The following is an 18,428-nucleotide window of genomic DNA, read 5'->3' on the forward strand; positions in this document are numbered from 1 at the left end:
GTAAGCCACCCCCAAATAAATGTTTTCCTTTGTAAGAGTTTTCTTGGTCATGGTGTCTCTTCATAGTTAGGGCAATAGAAGCCCTAACTAAGACACTATTATTGTTTGTGTTTATGCTTATATGTAGTTGGCATGTGAGCGCATGGAGGTCAGAGAACCAACCTTCAGAGTTTTCCACCTTGTGGGATTCAGTATGGCTATTTAACATGTATGGTTAAATGGTTTCATGTTGGCTTCTATGTACAAGCTCTCTATATTTTCCACCCTGTGTACTTTGCTGACACTGATTTTATGAGCTGGTATACAATTCATATCTTTTGATTGTAATTAACATGAACCCCTAAAAGAAATTTACATTCTTCAATTGTTAGATGTAGAGGTCTATAAACACCAATAAGGCCAAGTTGTTGAGAGTTAATTTAGCTCTATTATTAAGATTTAGTATTGTTATTTTGTCAATTGCTGAGGAAAAAGATCTTCAAATCTTGTTTTTTGTTTTGTTTAGTTTTTAATATGTATTTGTGGGCATATATATCTGCAGGCCACTTGAGTGCCTGGTGACCACAAAGCCAGAAGAGGGTGTTGGAAGTGAGCTGATATGCAGGTCCTAGAAAACAAACCAGTTATCTCTAGAACTTAATATCTTCAAATCTTCATTAATGTAAATTTATTTCTAAAATTTTTTTTTTATTTATTTCTAACTCTATACATTTTGTGCTTGATTTATTTTTAAATTCTCAGTAGGGGTATACATATTTGCCATTTATATTTTCTTAATATTCTTACTCTCATTATTTTTCAATAAAATGCCTAAATATAAGCAGCAAAGAGTTAACTGAGTTTTTAAAGCTCTTGTTATTAAGGGTTTAATGAACTCCGATAAAGTCTTAAATTTCTGGGGGAAAAGTTAACACTGCTATCTTTTTAAGGTCCTGAAAAATTTACTTAAGCTGTAAAAACAAATATTTGTATAAGTACAAAGAGAAAAACTATCATAATGATAAAAGAGTTTTAATTTATTAGTTTATTAATAGGTAGTTTAAAAAGTACTGTGCCTGTTATTAATTAAAAATGGTCCTCTGTGCTGATCAATTAAAAACTCAATGCCACAATGATCTGTAAGTGCTTCCAGTAAAACTACTGTATCCCTTCCATTTAAAGGCCTATCAGTTCTGAAATTGAAGGTAATATGAGAAGACTCATTTAGCAATGTAGTATTATATCATCTTAGCCTAAAGTAAGGCCTATCAAGCATTACTAAATTATCCTGAATCTTTCAGAATGTCAGCAACATTTTATACAAATTAACAGGAGAGCTAATGTTCCTTAAGGGATGCTACTGAAGACAAGGTGGCGGCATTTGGATATAATTTTGTAGTTACCATTTATATATTCTCTTGTATTTTTGTCAATTATAAATACATATGACAAAAGTTTCAATTAGTTAAGCAAAGTTTTTGCTTTTCTATCCATTAAAACACACATTATTTGGAATATAGGTTTTTCTTTGAAGAGAGTTAATCTGCTTTTTCTTTTCATTCATCATCACTACCATTGCCATTATTATAAGACAGGGTCTTGCTGTGTAGCTCAGGTAGTCTTAGAACAATGAGGCCCTTTCTGCTTCAGCCTCCAGAATGCTAGAACTACAGGGAAGCAAGACTATTCCTTCAATGTCTTAATTTTTATAACTCTTAAATTTTCCAAGCTTATATTCAGGACCCAAATCAGTTGGTGTTATCCCCCATCATTTTTCCAAACAGTTGCAGCACAGTAAGAGCAATGGAAAGTAATAAAAAGTAGAACCATTGTTCTTTTCATAGCAATGAATTCCTTTTACTGGCTACAAGAACCCTTTTGTCTTCGCTGATGCTGTCTATCCGGGCTATAAGAAAAACTTTTCACTGCGTTGTTACACTATGGAGTTCCTCTCTAGAGTAGTTGTTTGGGCTGTAAATTTTTTCGGAATTTATCTTTCTTATATGTGTATCTTAAAAAAACAAAACAAAACAAACAAACAAAAAACCCCAAATTGTTGGGTTTATCCCCTTTCTTTTATTTATTTATTTTTATGTACATACATGTTTTGCCTGCATGTATGTCTATGTGAGGGTGTTGGATCTGGAACTGGAGCATTAAACAGTTGTGTGCTGCCATGTGGGTGCTAGGAATTGAACCTGGATGTAAGGACTCAGGCATTATGTGAATTCCCCATCTCCTGGCAGAATCTCAGGCAGTATCCTATCCTGGTCAGCCTAGGGTTCCCTTTAAAAGAAAGACCCCCACCCACTTATGATCTTTTCTCTTTCCTGCCCTTCCCTTGGGGCAATAGGACTTCTTCTGTCTTCCTCTTCTGTCTGTCCTCTCTCTGTCTCTTTATCTGCACCCCCCCCCAAACAATAAAACTTCTCACTTAAGCTCTGTCTGCCTGGCATGTTTGTCCCCTGCCTCAGTCACCCTCACATGCCATGAAATCCACCAAGAACCCCCACTGTCAATATTATAACAGCGGGTCCTATGTAAGAGTAGTCAGTGCTCTTAACTGTTGAGCCATCTCTCCAGCCCCTCATATGTATATCTTTAAGTCTTTTTTTTTTGTCATTGTACCTTCTGTAAGTTTGTTGTTGTCTTTGTTATGGGATGTCTTGATCTCTACAATGTTAATGAGCAGCTGTCAAAGAGTATCTTTTAACACAAAAAGAAAAACAGAAAGGCAATCTTCATCTGTTTTGATCTAATCTAAGACATGAGAATCTAGTCATCTTAACTGTCACAAGAGCTGTGAATTCCAGCTCTAAGGATATGATAAATTGGTAAGTTCTTATTCCCAGTGTCAAACAAAAGCATTACAAGTGAAGGTCAGTGGAGCATAAACTAAGAATGTAAGAGGCTCTTACTGAAGTAGAGTCACATGAGAGCTAAAAACCTGTCAGTGGTGGTGCACCACTTTAATTCCAGTACTTGGGAGGCAGACACAAGTGGATCTCTGTGAATTTGAGGCCAGTTGCAGGACAGCCAGGGTTACACTGCTGAGAAACCCTATCTTAAAAAGCAAAATATAAAAGAATATACCCAAAATAAAAACCCAAACAAACAAAAATTTAGGTACCAGTTTAGGTTTACTACTTGCTGTGTATAAAGCCATGAAAACTACCGCTGGAAGAAGTGTTCTTTCTGGTCTGCATGACAGGTTGCTGAAAAGATTCAATGTGGGTATTTTAAAGCAAAGAAGAGCTTAGCAATATCAAAATACAAGTTTCCCAAAATACAAGTTCCCAAAAATCAAGTTGGGGACTTCAATCCTTTCTCATACAAAGAATTTTAGGTTTCTTTTGGTATATCCCAAGTGGTGTAGCCTCAATATTCTTGCACGTTGTGGCATTTTTGCTAAAGTAAGGGTTTCTTGACCACAACAAGCATTATGATACCACAATCATCAATTTGAGACCCAAGACTAAATAACCAATGAGCAGACAATGTATAGTGTGGATGATTACATTTGACAAAAGAGTGACTTACATTCCAGATTGGATATCACACAATTCAGAATGCCATGCAATCTAAAACTGATCAATGGTTAGATTCTGAAAATTTCCATTTCATAGTTCAAAACAAAGGTGGTTGTGTATAAATTCAAGCAGGAGATAAAGGGGATTTTTTACTTATTTCAAAAATAGGGTCTTACTTTGTAGCTTACTCTGGCCTCAAACTCTGCAATCCTCATGCTTCAACCTCCCAAATTCTGGGATTATAGGTGTGAGGCTACCATGTGTGACTCATGGGCATCTGTTGGATTTAATATACCACTTATTGTGATTATCACTATCTGTTGTATTTGCAAGTAATTATGAGTAAGTATGTATTAACTAGAGTGTTACTATTATTGTGACAGTTAAGATGACTAGATTCTCATGTCTTAGATTAGATCAAAACAGATGAAGATTGCCTTTCTGTTTTTCTTTTTGTTGGGGGCTTGATTCTGAAGGGAAACTGAAGGTAAAATAAATTTTCAGACTTATATGAGAACAGTGGGAAAGATGGCCACTAGCAAAAACACAGCATGTGAAGAACCTGCAAGGTTCCAGGTTAAAGGCAGCTGAGGCATGAAATGCTTGGGGTGCTATACGATGGCGATGAAAGCACTTCTCATGGCAACAACACAGCCACCAGTACAGCATTCAAGCTACACATGCTAATCACATGCTCTTCGCTGCATGTATCAATACATGTATCAATAATTTGTTTTTCCTATGAGGAATTCTGGGGGGGGGGGATCATTTCCAGAAGTGAGATGCATTTTAGAAAGTGGTAGAAACTTTGTTTATTTCATCTCCAATTAAACAGATTAAGAATATCTGAATTGGGGAAGGGAAACCATTTCGGGAGGGGGCAATGAAAATAGAAGATATGCTGAACTGCTAAAAACAAACCAACCTTACCACATGAAGTCACTAAACTGTATGAATACACAATGGTAAAATTATGTGGATAAATGTCTATTTTCTTTATCATCACACAACTATGAGTATTACCTGACAGCCTGATAATCCAGAGTCTCTGCTGTACAGGGAAAATGAGCCTCTTTCTGATGTTTTTCCTAGAAAACCAAGAAAACAACTTTGTGTTAAAAACTTCATTGATGAACCATCAGTTCATTCTACTCTCAGTAAATACTTGACCATCAATGTGAAATCACTGAAAATATTGTCAAGAGAATAAAGAATTGACACTCAAATAGTGATCAACATAACTCACAGAGGATATTCACATATATTTGCTTCAAGCTGGACATTTTTCTTTCTTTCATAAATGAAAACAGTACAGACAGAGCTGAATAAAAAGCATCCAACGCATGTAGTTCTATTACAAAGCTGGTGTCTGTGTCTCATGTACAGTCTGTGAATGGATGGATATTCATGCACTCAACCAATACATACTGAATACATTGAAAAATATGGAATTATATGTAACATACCCTTTTGAAATCTATATTTTCATATCATATTCTGTTTTTGAGATAAACTGATATAAATACTAGTTTACTGGTTTATATCGCTGTCTCCTCGTGTACATAAAAGCACAGTTTATCTACTTTCCTTCTAAAAAAAGTTTCCAATTTTGTGGGCAGAGAGCCATGAACAAATACTTGCACATGTCTTAATACTCGGCTTTTTCCAGGTTGTACACATGGCAAAAGTGGCCAGTTACAGGTTACACTTAGTTCCAAAGGCATTGCCCAACTCCTCACTGCAGTTTCTAGCAGTAAGAACTCTCCTTCAGAATTCTTTTTGAGGCATAGTCACAGTTCAGAAGGCAGTCAGCCAAGCACAGGAGCAGTTCTGGTAGTTCTTGAGGAGATGGATACTAGAGACCTCACAGTACCAACAACTGACAGCAGCAATTTCTATGTCTATGTATGTATATGTTGTTTGAGTGTACATGTATGTACTTACTGTATATTCATGAGTATGTGGATGAACCCATCTGTCTGAACAAGCCTGCTGAACAAGGCTAATGTCAGATACCATCTGCTTCCCAGCTTACTTTCTGAGAGTCTCTCACTGAACATGGAGCTTTCTATTTTGGATAGGCTGGCTGCCCAATGATTCCCCTGAGATGCTCTTGTCATCTATATTACCTCTACCACAATACAGGCATGTCCAACTTTGATCTGGGTGCTAGAGATAGAATACACAGACATCTCACCCACTGGCCATTTCTCCAGCCATTGTACTAATTTGTAAATACAGCATTCAGACTACCTTTCTTTAAAACATCTTGTATTTCATTTTATTTTATGATAATTTGCCTACATGTGCCACACAAGTGTCTGGAGTCCACAGAGGCCAGGAGAGGGTGTTAGATGCCCAGGAACTGGAGTTAACAGATAGTTGTGAGACACCACATGGCTGCTGTGAATCAAACACTGGTCCTCTGGAAGGGCAGCAAAACAACCTCTGGTTCATCTCTCTAGCACCCACTCATTTGTTTTTAATACTTTAAGTATATTTAGTAAAAGAAAATTGCAAATACAATATAGTTCATCACAACAACATACTACTTAAGACTTCAACAAAGATAACACAACTTGATGATGGTATTAAAAAAAAAAAAAAAAGTGGAGGGAAAAACAATTCCAAGATGTTTCCCCCTATTTCAAAGTAAAAAGTCACCATATAATTAAATGATGAGAATTTATCCAAATGATTTATAGAGATTATATGAACTTTACTATAATTACATGTTATACATTTAGTTATTAACTTGCGGTCGAATAAAACGGACAATCTGTTAATGTTAAAAGTTTACACACAGATCAGATACATAAGTAGTTCAAGTTGGACAACTCTAAACCTAGTAACACTGTAGATACACAGAAGTGTAGCAGTAAGTATAGATATTACTGAAGTAGCAAGGATAGGATCTCTGAGCATATTGGCTACTGGGGCACAGTACATATTTCTGGTAGAGGCAACACACAAAAACATAAATTTACAATGGAAAAAAAGATTGATAATAAATGTGGTCTACTTGCTTCACATTCTCATCCTTTGTTGCCCCCCCCTTCTTTTTTGAGATGGGATTTTGCTGCAGAGCCAGGCTGGCCTCAAGATCATGGCAATCCTTCTGGTTCTGTCTCCCAATCATGCCTTGACTACAGGCATGTACCACAAATCATAATTCCATTCTTCTGAGAGTGGAGGAGTGGGGGAGCAATAAGGGTCCTCTCTGTGTAGTCCTGGATGTCCTGGAGTTCACTGGCTGGCCTCAAACTCAAGAGATCCTTTTGCCTCTGCTTCTTGAGTGCAGAGATAAAGATGTGCACCACCACAACCAGTTACACTCATTATTAGCATTTTTTTTACAAAGAATTTTAATTTGAAAATTATGTATGAAATTAATGCATTAGAAACCCTCCCTGAAGCAAGAGGGTGGTAGACATAGAAAGGAAATAATAACTCAGAATGACCTCTAGAGGTCAGTGGGATAGTTTACACCTACATTTACAGGCATTAAAAACAAAACAAAAAACAAGCAAACAAACAAAAAACAGGTTGTTAGTTTGTGAGATACTAAAAATCTTTCATAGTTCTTATCTTTAAAAAATGGTTGTCATTGTAACAAGCTTGGACCTCATAAACTTGTCAAGAAAGAATTGGGAGACTATGTTGGCACTATGTAGTAAAGACACTACACTTATGCAGACAGTCCCTTAACAGTATACAGCAACTTCATTGCTGAAATACTCACCAGGCCCTTTCTATCCTAGAAATTTCTTGTTCTGAAACATTAGTAATCAGTAGACAAAGTTGATACAATGATTTACAAGACATAATACATTATGAACCATAAATAAAATTGTCAGTTAAACACAAGCTTTGAAAGACTTCAAAGCAAACCAACAACCTAAATTATATTGTATTCCAGACTCAAATGTACTAGTAAAAAATTTAAAAAGTCAAGGTAGAAAAAGGAACAAGAGAACATGTGGCTATTAGCTTGAACATCAATAAAGTTCTTCAGAATCTTAGTGATTTATAGGGAGGCTGCCTTTGAGATAATTCAGAAACATGTAAAATTGGCCTGGTGGGATGGCTTAGCAGATTAGAGTGAGTACTTGCCATGCAAGCCTAATGACCTGAGCTTGATGTTCAGAAACCAGTTAAGAGGGATGGAGGCAACTAAGTCCACCAACTTTTCCTTTGACCTTAATGGTGGCATGGATGCATCCATCACCATCACCACTAATAAATAAAAATTCAAATATTTAATTTTTAAAACTTTGCTTATAAATATTCTTAAACTCTTCCTTTCACAGATTCATTCAACTCAGAGGGGATAAAAAAAAAAAACAAGAGATAAAAGTATTATACATCACAAGTCTTTTTTTAATATAGCAAATAGCTTGTTGTGAAAATAATATTATTCAAATAAGATTTTTAAATATAAGTATGCTTTTATTTCCATGTGGAACTTTTTATTTATTTTTCCAAGGTCTTAAAAGTTTGGCGATAGGGCCTAGAGAGATGGCTAAGTGGTTGAGAGAAATGGTTGCTCTTCCAGAGGATCTGGGTTCAGTTCCCAGCACACACATGGCAGCTCACAACTGTTTATAACTCCAGACCCTGGACATCTAACACATACATGGTGTACAGGCACACATCATATAGACAGAACATCTATTCACATAAAACAAAAGGTTTATAAACTTTTCTTTCCTTTAAAAAAAAAAAAAAAAAGTTCAGAGCTGGGTATGGTAGTGCATGCTCTAACCCCAGCCCTCAGGAGCTAAGCTGTAGGTGGATCTCTAGTGGTAGTATGCACAGTTCTATTGCAAATACTCTGTTGGACAAAGAAGCCTGAGTATGTATTGTTGTTGCTGTTCTTATTGCTGTGACAAATTCCTGACTCAAGCAACTTCAGGGAGGAAGGATCCTTCCGGCCTCTAGATTTTGTAGATGTAGTACAGTATGGTGGGGAAGGCAAGGGAGCTAGCGTTGTTCTATCAGTAGTGGTTGAAGTGTAAGGCATCAAATCAATGCCTTAGATTCAGAGATCCAGAAGCAGAGACCAAACTGGAACCCGGGGTGGTGTATCTGTTAATGCTTTGCCACTGACAGCTTCTATCTGCCAGGATGGCTCTACTTCCGGAAGATTCCATAACTTCCCAAAAACAGTGTCACTATCTGAGCACCAAGTGTCTAAACACAAGAGCCTGTAGAAGACAACAGGACACTTGAAAACATGTTAGATGGGATCCTCCAAACATACATTACCTAGTTGACTCTGATAAACAGTCAATTATGAGATTCCTAATGTTAAGTTATGGCAAATACTACAATTCACCTAAACAGAGAAACAACAGATTATGAGACTGTTAAAGCCAGCTCATAGAAAATGCTACAATACACTTTGGAGTGGGGACAAGTCCTATAAGCACTGATGCTTTTTGTTAGATCCAGTTTATAATGTACATGACAGTTTCTTTTTTAAAACACCACAAGTTAAATAAAGCCATAGTCCACATCTAAAATATGGCAATCATTTTCACTTTCAAATCACAAAAGTGTCTGGAAGCTGCTCTGCAAGGAGACAGACTCTGTAGGGGGTAGGCACCATGGCGGCAGCCATCAAAGGACTGTGAGCAGTGTGAAGGAAGACAGGCACCTGGAACTCCATTCCCACCAGAATATGAAGATGAAAGAAACACAGAAGAAGGTACTTTGGGGTAGATAGTTTAAGAACAATATAATATAGCCCTTTGGGCAAGTAATCTTCCAGCAAATGTAGTCTTGCAAATTTAAGCTGTACTTTGCCCAACACATAGTTCTATATTCTTAAACCTGGTTTTCACTTAGATACTAATTAATGCTGCCCATCCTGTAAGAACAAGTGGTTTCAAGGGTAAAAGGGAAACACAGACACTATAACATGCCAATCTACAAAAAAAATCCAAAACTAGAGCTATACGTGGAGAAATTACCATTTCCTGGAGATTCTCAAGTGCTGAAAACCAAATATGATGTTCCCTTCTCTACTCTAGAAAGAGTTGAGTGTTTTTTTGCTTGTTTTTTAAAGAAAGTAATCAGGTAGCTTCACCTTCATTTAAGAAAGACTGGTGATCTTCTGTTCTCTATCTTCCAAATCATAAGAACACTGCTGAAGTTAAAAGGTAGCCAGAAAAGAATCTGAAATCCAGGTCAAAATTTGGGTATCTCTGCCTACAGAGGAGACCTGGATGGAGTGTGGTGTCTGCTTTAAGATTTACAGAGCTATTGTGTAACAAGGAACCAGAAGCAAGGATAGTTTCCTTGAATTTACAGAAGACAAAATAAAGGATAGACATAAAGCTGTATGTATGCTGGTTATGAGGACCTCACTCATTCCATTAGGAAAATCAACTCGGTAACATATACCTCACACAGACATGCCCAGCATAATTGATAGTTATAAAGTACTTGGAAATTCTTGTCTGAAAAAACCTAAAGCCAATGCTATCTACCATTAAAACTATAGACCTCATTGGGGCAGCAACTTGCTCAAACTTATAGACAGAAAGGGGCTTTACAGTTTTTTTTTTTTTTTTTTTAAGAAAATGAGGAGCATTTTCAAATAAAAGCCTACATATTTTCTTCACAACAATTTGTTTTAAATATTACTGGTGAGCATCTGCATAAGGCACACTATTGGCTACAATGAAGACACTTACATACCTAGTGCCAACAACAGCACAGCTGCTGGGCTCTCTTGACCCTCCATTTGTTGACTCCATGTGAAATTACACAGCTACTACAGGAGGCCTCAGCAGAGCAAATGGTTAAGTCACATGAGTTCAGATAAACAAAGAGGATCCCTACAGAGGGCAATGATTAACAAAGACCCAGGTGTAGTTACTGTTTTAACCAGCCCATACCAACTTGGGGTGACAGGCATCAGAACTAAAAACAACTTCTTAGCCAAGAATTCTGACAACTGCCAACATAGGGTTAATTTTGAAAGATCCTCAGACATGGCATCTTGTGACTTTTATTTTTCCCTTTTGTTTGGTTTTGCTTGGTTGTTTGTTTTTTGAGACAGGGTTTCTCTGTGTAGTGTTGTAGACCAGGCTGGCTTTGAACTCACAGAGATCTGCCTGCCTCTGCCTCCTGAATGCTGGAATCAAAGGCATGCACCACCACTGCCCAGCTTTTCTTGTGACTTTTAACCCCAAGATCAAGTCATCCAGGATGCTCTGGTGTATTGCTCGGACTTTCTTTTCCCCCTAGTAGACTTATAAATTCAGTATTATTAAACAGGTATGGAGCAGCAGCTTTATATAGAACTATTTGCCTTCAGTCATGGACAGAAAGATGAGGTAGGTCGAACTAGCAACTTTTGTTATTCATCAAAATTGTGGACTATCTTATGTTCCAATGTCTCACATATAAAACAGAGAAAAAGGTGCTCATTAATTGTGGCACAAAACTTAAACTTCATGTCTCTAAAATGTTTTTCTGAATAAACTGCATTTTCTGCTTACCCTCATCCCTGTCTCCACCATGGAGCTATCTCTCCAGCCAACCAACTAATTTTTAAGCTCTGTCTAAAAACACCTCAATCAGTTATGCACTGCTAATGTTGCATTGTCTGTCCCTTTAGCAGAACTCACATGTGCTTTCTGACTTGATGTCTCTGTACTTTTCAACCATGTATCTAAATTTATTTAAGAAAAGTTTCATTTTTATATCAGTCCAATAGATTTGAGGATTAAAACTTTGTTTTTTAGCTACTCATAAAATGTGTAATTTGTTGAAATAATGAAATAGCATTTGTATCTTAAAGTATTAAATTGGTGGCTTTCAAGTGATTAAGTAAGTCAAAGTTACTAAGAATCTTACATATATCCATTAAAAAAAAAAGAATAGAAAAGGAAAGGAAAGGAAAGGAAAAGAAAGGAAAGGAAAGGAAAGGAAAGGAAAGGAAAGGAAAGGAAAGGAAAGGAAAAGAAAATATGGGGCTGGGAGGTGGCTGGGCCCTTACGTCTAGGCTCACAACCCAAAAACCAACAAAGCATCAACAAATAACTTGGCTGGAGGCAGAAAACACAGCAAATTCTCAGAAGCATCTACTTGTACCACTCTTTTCTGGCATCAGCATATCTTGATAGGCAAATACTCATCCCCTCCTTCCCACAGAAGGACTCTTCCTATCAAGTCATTACCAATGATCTTCTCAGAAATGTTTTGTATTATAAAGAACAGACTATTAAGTCACTATTGCTTGTTCAGTAATATTCTCATATTTTCTGTCTTTTAGTGTTTTAATCAGACCATGATCTTACCAGGCAAGGTCAGTGTGGAAGTCTGATTTTTTTTTTTCACCCAAGAATCAAAAGACAGACACCACTTGTTAGGGAACACTGGTCTTGAATTCTAGACTTTTATTTGTGTGCCAGGGACAGAATCTATTCCAAGGTTTTATTATATTATATAATCACACAGGATAAAAACAGCGCAAAAAATTAAGTTGTAAAATAGTGGGCAATAAATGATTGCTACCACTCATCATTATCTGATCATAAGCAGTTTAGCGAGATTCAAGCCTCAGCTGCACTAGCCGTATGGCATGAGCAAGTTACTGAGTTTCCCTAGCCCTCAGTTTCTCTTCCTGCTTAGTACAGCAAATTTGGACTATAATGGTTTCCATTTAATTGGGCCTAAAGTTCCATCGATAACCATATTAACTAAGCATACTCCTTGTGTGATTTAAATGTCAGTACTTCATGCAATAGAAGGGAAGAACAAGATGTTAAGAAATGGACTTGGATGATAAGCAGTTATAAAAAGAGCATGTAAGCCGAGCATCAAGTGCCCGTTCTACATACCCTATCATATTTGCAAATATGGTGCACTAAATATGGCAAACTATGTCAGTATAACCCAAACCATAAGACCTGGAGAGATGGCTCAGCAGGTAACTGCATTGGCTGCACTTGCAGAGGACCTGGGTTCAGTTTCCAGTACCCCTATGGCAGTGTACATCCTCCTATAACACCAGTTCTGGGGAATCACCTATGTCCACCCATTAATACGCTGCTTAAAAAAAAAAAAAAAGAAAGGAAGGAAGGAAGGAAGGAAGGAAGGAAGGAAGAAAGGAAGGAAGAAAGAAAGAAAGAAAGAAAGAAAGAAAGAAAAGTAACCAAAACCACCAAGACTTCACTGTATTTGTGAAGAAAAGCTTGCATGTTCATGTATTTTCTCATTCAGGCTCTACCTATACAACAGAAATGTAGCACACTCTGAATACCATAGAAAACACATAGATATAGAGCCATCAAAAGAGGACCATCCCATTCTGTTAAAACAGATGGAGAAAGCCCAGAATAAAACATTAAATCCCTTTTATGGTCTGCTGCACATTAAATAGAGGTGCTGCTACAGAACAAGTACTCTGAAGATAACATATGCCACATTCAATTTTCACCAAGTATTACAACTACTGTCATACTAACTATAAACTGAAAATAAGTAATAACTAGTTTCAATTTATAAATGAATCAAAATCTAAAGCTCGAGAGATCTGACAAAATAAGTTTACACACTAACTGAAATGGCTAAATAAAGGAGCGTGGTAAAGGCTGGAAAGATTGACTGGCGGTTAATAACAATTTCAGACAGATCTTCCAGACAATGAAATTTAATTACCAGCATCCATGTCAGATGGCTCACAACCACCTGTTACATGTAGCTCCAAGAAATATAATGTTGCACGTGCGCGCACTCACGCACACACACACACACACACACACACACACACACACACACACACACGGTGTGGTGGTAGCCAGGTGGCCTTCACCATTAATCCCAGCACTCAGGATGCAGACACAGACGGGATCTCTGAATTGGAGGCCAGCCTAATCTACAGAGTGAGTTCCAGGACAGGCAGGACTACACAGAAATAACAGCAGCAACAACAACAACAAAACTGTAATTCCTGCACTGGCTAAATAGATGCAAGAGGATCATGCATTGGAGAACAGCCTGGGTTAAATATAAAAAGGGGAAGAAAAAGCCATATAAATGGCTATCCAAACAAATGTGAAAATGGTATATCTGAGCATAGTATTTTTTGAAGGACAGGAAGGAAGCAGAAAGGAACCAGATAGTAAGGAGACACACAATGCTCAGAACAGACACCGGAACTAGATTAGCTTCATTTTAAATTGCAACTCTATAGAAGATTTTTATATGATGGAACTTCTCCATTCCTCAGCTGCTGCAACTGTGAGCTGGGAATAAAAACAAGTCTCAAGTTTTTGTTTTTGTTTTTTTTTTTTTTTTGCAAGAATAAAATGTACTGGCTTATAAAATGTTTACAACAGTGGTACACAAAACAAAAGGCACTCAAATTTTAATTATTTTTCTTCTTGACAGAGTTTTATGTAGCCTAGGATGGCCTTAAACTTTGGATTCTCTGGTCCAAACCTCCTGAGTACTTGATCACAAGTGGGCATTACCATGGCCCACACATATAGCATTGGGAATCAAACCTAGAGCCAGATGCATGCAGGTTAGGTGAGTGAGCACCATAGCAATAGGGCTACTATAAACCAAGCCCCTTAATTACTTTTCAACAAAATTCATTGACTAAAAAAAGTAAGTATCATGAATACTGGTACCTGAGTTGAAAAAGAGTAAATTGTAGGAAAAGAATTTAAAGGGGCTTTCTGGGTACTTCCTTCCTGAGGTTTTAAGACTCTGTTTTGTTTTGACAGGGTCTCACTCTATAGCTTGGCTGACTTGGAACTAGCTCTATATATCAGGAGGCTGGCCTCGGTCTCCCAAATGCTGGGAGTAAAGGAGTATACTACCACACCTGGCCATGTAGTGATTCTTACTGTCTTTCATTTTATAAAATTTCATTAAAACCAAATACTTCTGCATTCCTTAGCACTAATGAACAGGTGGGTATGTGTACACCCTATAGTGCTTTGAATGTAATTGGCCCCCATCATCTCTAAGGAGGTATGGACTTAGTTGGAGTAGGTATGGGCTTGTGGTAGAAAGTGTGTCAATGTGGGGGTTGGCTCTGAGGTTTCCTATGCTCAGGATACCACCCAGTGTCTCAGTCAACCTCCTGTTGCATGCAAGATATAGGACCCTCAGGTACTTCTCCAGCACCATGTCTGCCTGAAAAGCACCATGCTCTACCATGATGATAACGGACTCAACCTCTCAAACTGTAAATTGCCACCTCAATTAAGTATTTTTCTTTATAAGAGTTGACAGGGTCACGATGGGGGAAGTCCTTCTATGTATGTTTATCTTACTGGTTAATGAATAACACATTGATTGGTTGATAGGCCACATAGGAAGTGACCGATAGCTGAGCAGAATCGGGATATAAGCAGGAACATACAGGAAATCATTCTCCTCTCTTTGTTTGGAGACACTGAACAGTCGTGATGTAGGCAAAGGAGTTGCAGGTCCGGCATTTCCCCATAAGATAAGACCACATGGAAATACATAGATAGTAGTTATGGGTTAATAATTAGGACAGAGCTAGCCAACAAGAAACCCAAGCCAATGTCCAACAGCTTTATAATTAATATAGTGCCCATGTGTTTCTTTGGGGCTGAAGTGACGGCGGGACCAGCTGGGCCAGAAAACTCATGTTCACAGCAATAGAAACCCTAACTAAAATCCACCCACCCACCACACAGCACCATTTTGTACATATAGTTATAAGTAGCTGTAGTTCAGAAACTAGAATGAGCAGTAAGATTAACAAGAAAAGTACACACAGTGGCTGAATTATATGAAAAGAAACAGATATAAAAGACAGTATAAAATCATTTTAATAGAGTTACAGATTTTGCAATATAAGTCAACAGGATACATAGATTTGAATGTAAACCTGCTTATTCTCCTTAGGAAAAATGTTGCAGGAGATCACCTGGAGTTTTTGTTAAAAATTATTTTCAGTATAGTCTGTTTTCTATAGCTTATAGGAAAGAATGTACAGACCACCCTCATCAAGTACAGAAGAGGAATGATGCTAGTGAGCAATGTATAGAGGAAGAAACTATTCCTAGAATGTGTACATCAAGCACAGTAAAAGGAATAAACAAGCCCCTCCCTTCCAATTCTTGGTTTCAACCTGAGTGTTATTTAGGTAACTTACATTTAATATGATATTACTGATGAGAGTAATATAGGTTGACCTTTTTTTCAGATCTTTCTATTTGTCTCGGTACCACCTGGGTTTTGTTTATTTGGATTTTGTGACAGGGTCTTACTTTATAACACAAGCTGGCTGGGATTACTACTTACTAGTTCAGACTGGCCTCAAACTCATGGCAATTCTTCTGTTTTGACCCCCTGAGCAATGAGATTATAGGTATGAGCCACCAAATCCCAAACTCATAACTACTCCTTTTCATCTATTACTTTTCTTTGTGTTATAGTAGATAATTCTCACCAGCCTATGTTCAAGTTCATACTGTTGTAGCACATGTTTAACAAGATGACCTTGATGGAATTATTTACTTTTGAAACCATGTTCCTTGTTTCTGATTCTTCAGTGTGTCTGCTAAAAACAAACAAACAAACAAACAAACAAAAAAACTCACTGAGAAATGCATGTCTATCTTTGCCATCAGATACTTGTTACTTTGAAATCTTTGTCTAATAGTTCCAACATTCAGGTCACAAGAGTCTTGTTCTATCTATTATCTTGCCTACTGACAATGTTTGCTCCATAGCTCATGTACTTGTCTTACAAATTTGACTGAATTCAAGATATTGAATGTAGAAAAGAAAGCCCAGTCCAAGAAATGGACATGCTTCTTCCTATACAAAGCACTAAATGTGGGCAGTGAGTTCTCATTCCATTCTCTTGCACTCCCAAGTGACACACTGCTCTTTCTTTATACTTTTTAGGCTTCTGCTGGGGCACTTCTCTCCTGTTTTCATTCAGCCCCTATATATCCTTGTCTTAGTTATTTGTCCTGTATCTGTGGCAAAACAGCTAACAAGACAAAAACTTCAGAGAAAGCCAGCCATGGTGGTATATACATTTAATCCCAGACTTGGGATGCAGAAGCAGAGGGATCTGTGAGTTTGGGACAGCCTGGTCTATGAGCTTCAGGACACCCAAGACTACATGAGAGACCCTGACTCAAAACAACACAAATAGCAAAAAATCTTAAGAAAAGAAGGGTTGCTAGGCAGTGGTGGCACATACCTTTAATCCTAGCACTTGGGAGGCGGATCTCTAAGACTTTGGGGCTAGCCTGGTCTACAGAATGAGTTCCAGAACAGCCAAAGCTACATAGAGAAACTCTGTCTTGAAAAAAATAAACAAACAAACAACAACAAAAAGGTTTAATTTTACTTACAGTTTGAGGATATAGTCCATCAAAGTGGGACAAGTTCTGGTGGTAGGAGTTCAAGACTGCTAGTCACATCACCTTCTCAGTCGGGAAGCAGGGAGGTATAAATACTTATGTTCAGCTTTCTCTTTTTTTATACAATCCAGGACCCAAGCAAAGAAAATGGGGCTACCTACTTTTAGTGTGGATCTTTCTTTCCATCACTATAACCTAATCAACATAGCCCCTCTCTGTCAGACATGCTTAGCAACTAAGTAAGCCCTCAAAGGCATCCCTATAGGCTTGTCTACTAGGAAGTCTAAATCATATAAAAGTTGACAATCAGCACTAAACATCACAGTCCTGTAAAGCCTTGCCTCTGGGCATTTTCCTTCCCTTCCTCTTCATTCCTGTAGAAGCCAAAACCTATTTGTAACTGGGTTCATTGAGAGAAATGAGACCTCTACTTGGTACCCAGGTAGGTCTGAGACAAGTTTCTGTTTTCCTTAAACACTTGACTTATGGCCAAGAATCTTCACTACTCAAGTCTTTTGTAATGAAATCTGGGTTACTTGACAACTCTTAGACTCATCTGTCCTATGAGATTCAGTGGAGGCTTGAGAACAAACCTTGAGAATTAACAATGAAGCCACCTCTTTATTTTATTTTATTTATGTATTTTACGTGAGGGTAACTGCTGTTGCTCAGATTCCCCTCACTCTTTCTAATCTGCTCATACCTGGCAAGCTGGAGATCTTCAAATTTGCTGCCTCTTTACCTATTTGGATTTGTGGGAGTGGTGTGATGCTTGTTTTTTAAACTAGAATCAGTTTATGTGTCATGTCCATGTGCCCTTGGGTTATAGGGTATGTATGTGCACTGTGTGTTTTAAGATAGTTTTTACTTTGTGACTCAAACTGGCCTCAAATTTGCAGCAATTATGTCTCAGCCTCCTGAATACTATATTAAAGATAGGCATTAGCTACCAAACTTAGCTTCTACTTGATAATTAAGTCACCCGACTACAATTCAGTTCTCTGATGGGTTACAAAAGCTTATGTTACTGCAAGTAATTGGCAGTCACTCTTTCTCTACATTTGATTATAGATAAAATACTTTCTCACTCAGAAATTCCATGAGCTTTCTCTCCTTTGGTAGTTTCACTTTCCTCTACATTATACTCTCTCATCTCTTCTATACACCTAAGCATGTGAGCACATTCCTAATAGATACTTCAATATCCTTTGCTGATTCCACATCTCCATAATTCCTGAGTTTACTATTTCTATTGATGAATGTTTCTCAGTTAATACTGCTGGGTAATTTTCCTGCTCCATTTCACTTACTAATGATATATAAGTCAATGCCAAATCTTAGAAAATCTGTATTTTTGGGGTGCTAGATTTTGTTGTATTCCTTTAAAAATGCCAGATGTTGCTCTGGAAACAGTCAAGACACTTGGAATTAGTTTAGTCCTTCCCAGGCTTTCCTTTAAGTTTGTGGCAGTATGTCCAGAACACTACTAATTTACTCCTACTAACACAACAACAGCCTTCTGAGGGCTCTAGAAACA

General features: G+C 37.6%; 1 protein-coding gene across 7 annotated transcripts in view; it reads right to left on the reverse strand.

Moving 5' to 3' along the window:
- Positions 1-18,428, reverse strand: part of Tcf12 (transcription factor 12) — a 238,031-nt gene that overhangs the window by 83,577 nt on the left and 136,026 nt on the right. For all 7 annotated transcript variants that reach the window (XM_051197923.1, XM_051197922.1, XM_051197921.1 and 4 more), the window contains one exon: positions 4,533-4,597. In XM_051197923.1, coding sequence (XP_051053880.1) covers positions 4,533-4,597 — 65 coding nt within the window. The remainder of the gene's footprint in view (positions 1-4,532; positions 4,598-18,428) is intronic.

The sequence above is a fragment of the Phodopus roborovskii genome, unplaced genomic scaffold, assembly GCF_943737965.1.
Source record: "Phodopus roborovskii unplaced genomic scaffold, PHOROB, whole genome shotgun sequence".
Taxonomy (NCBI): Eukaryota; Metazoa; Chordata; class Mammalia; order Rodentia; family Cricetidae; genus Phodopus; species Phodopus roborovskii.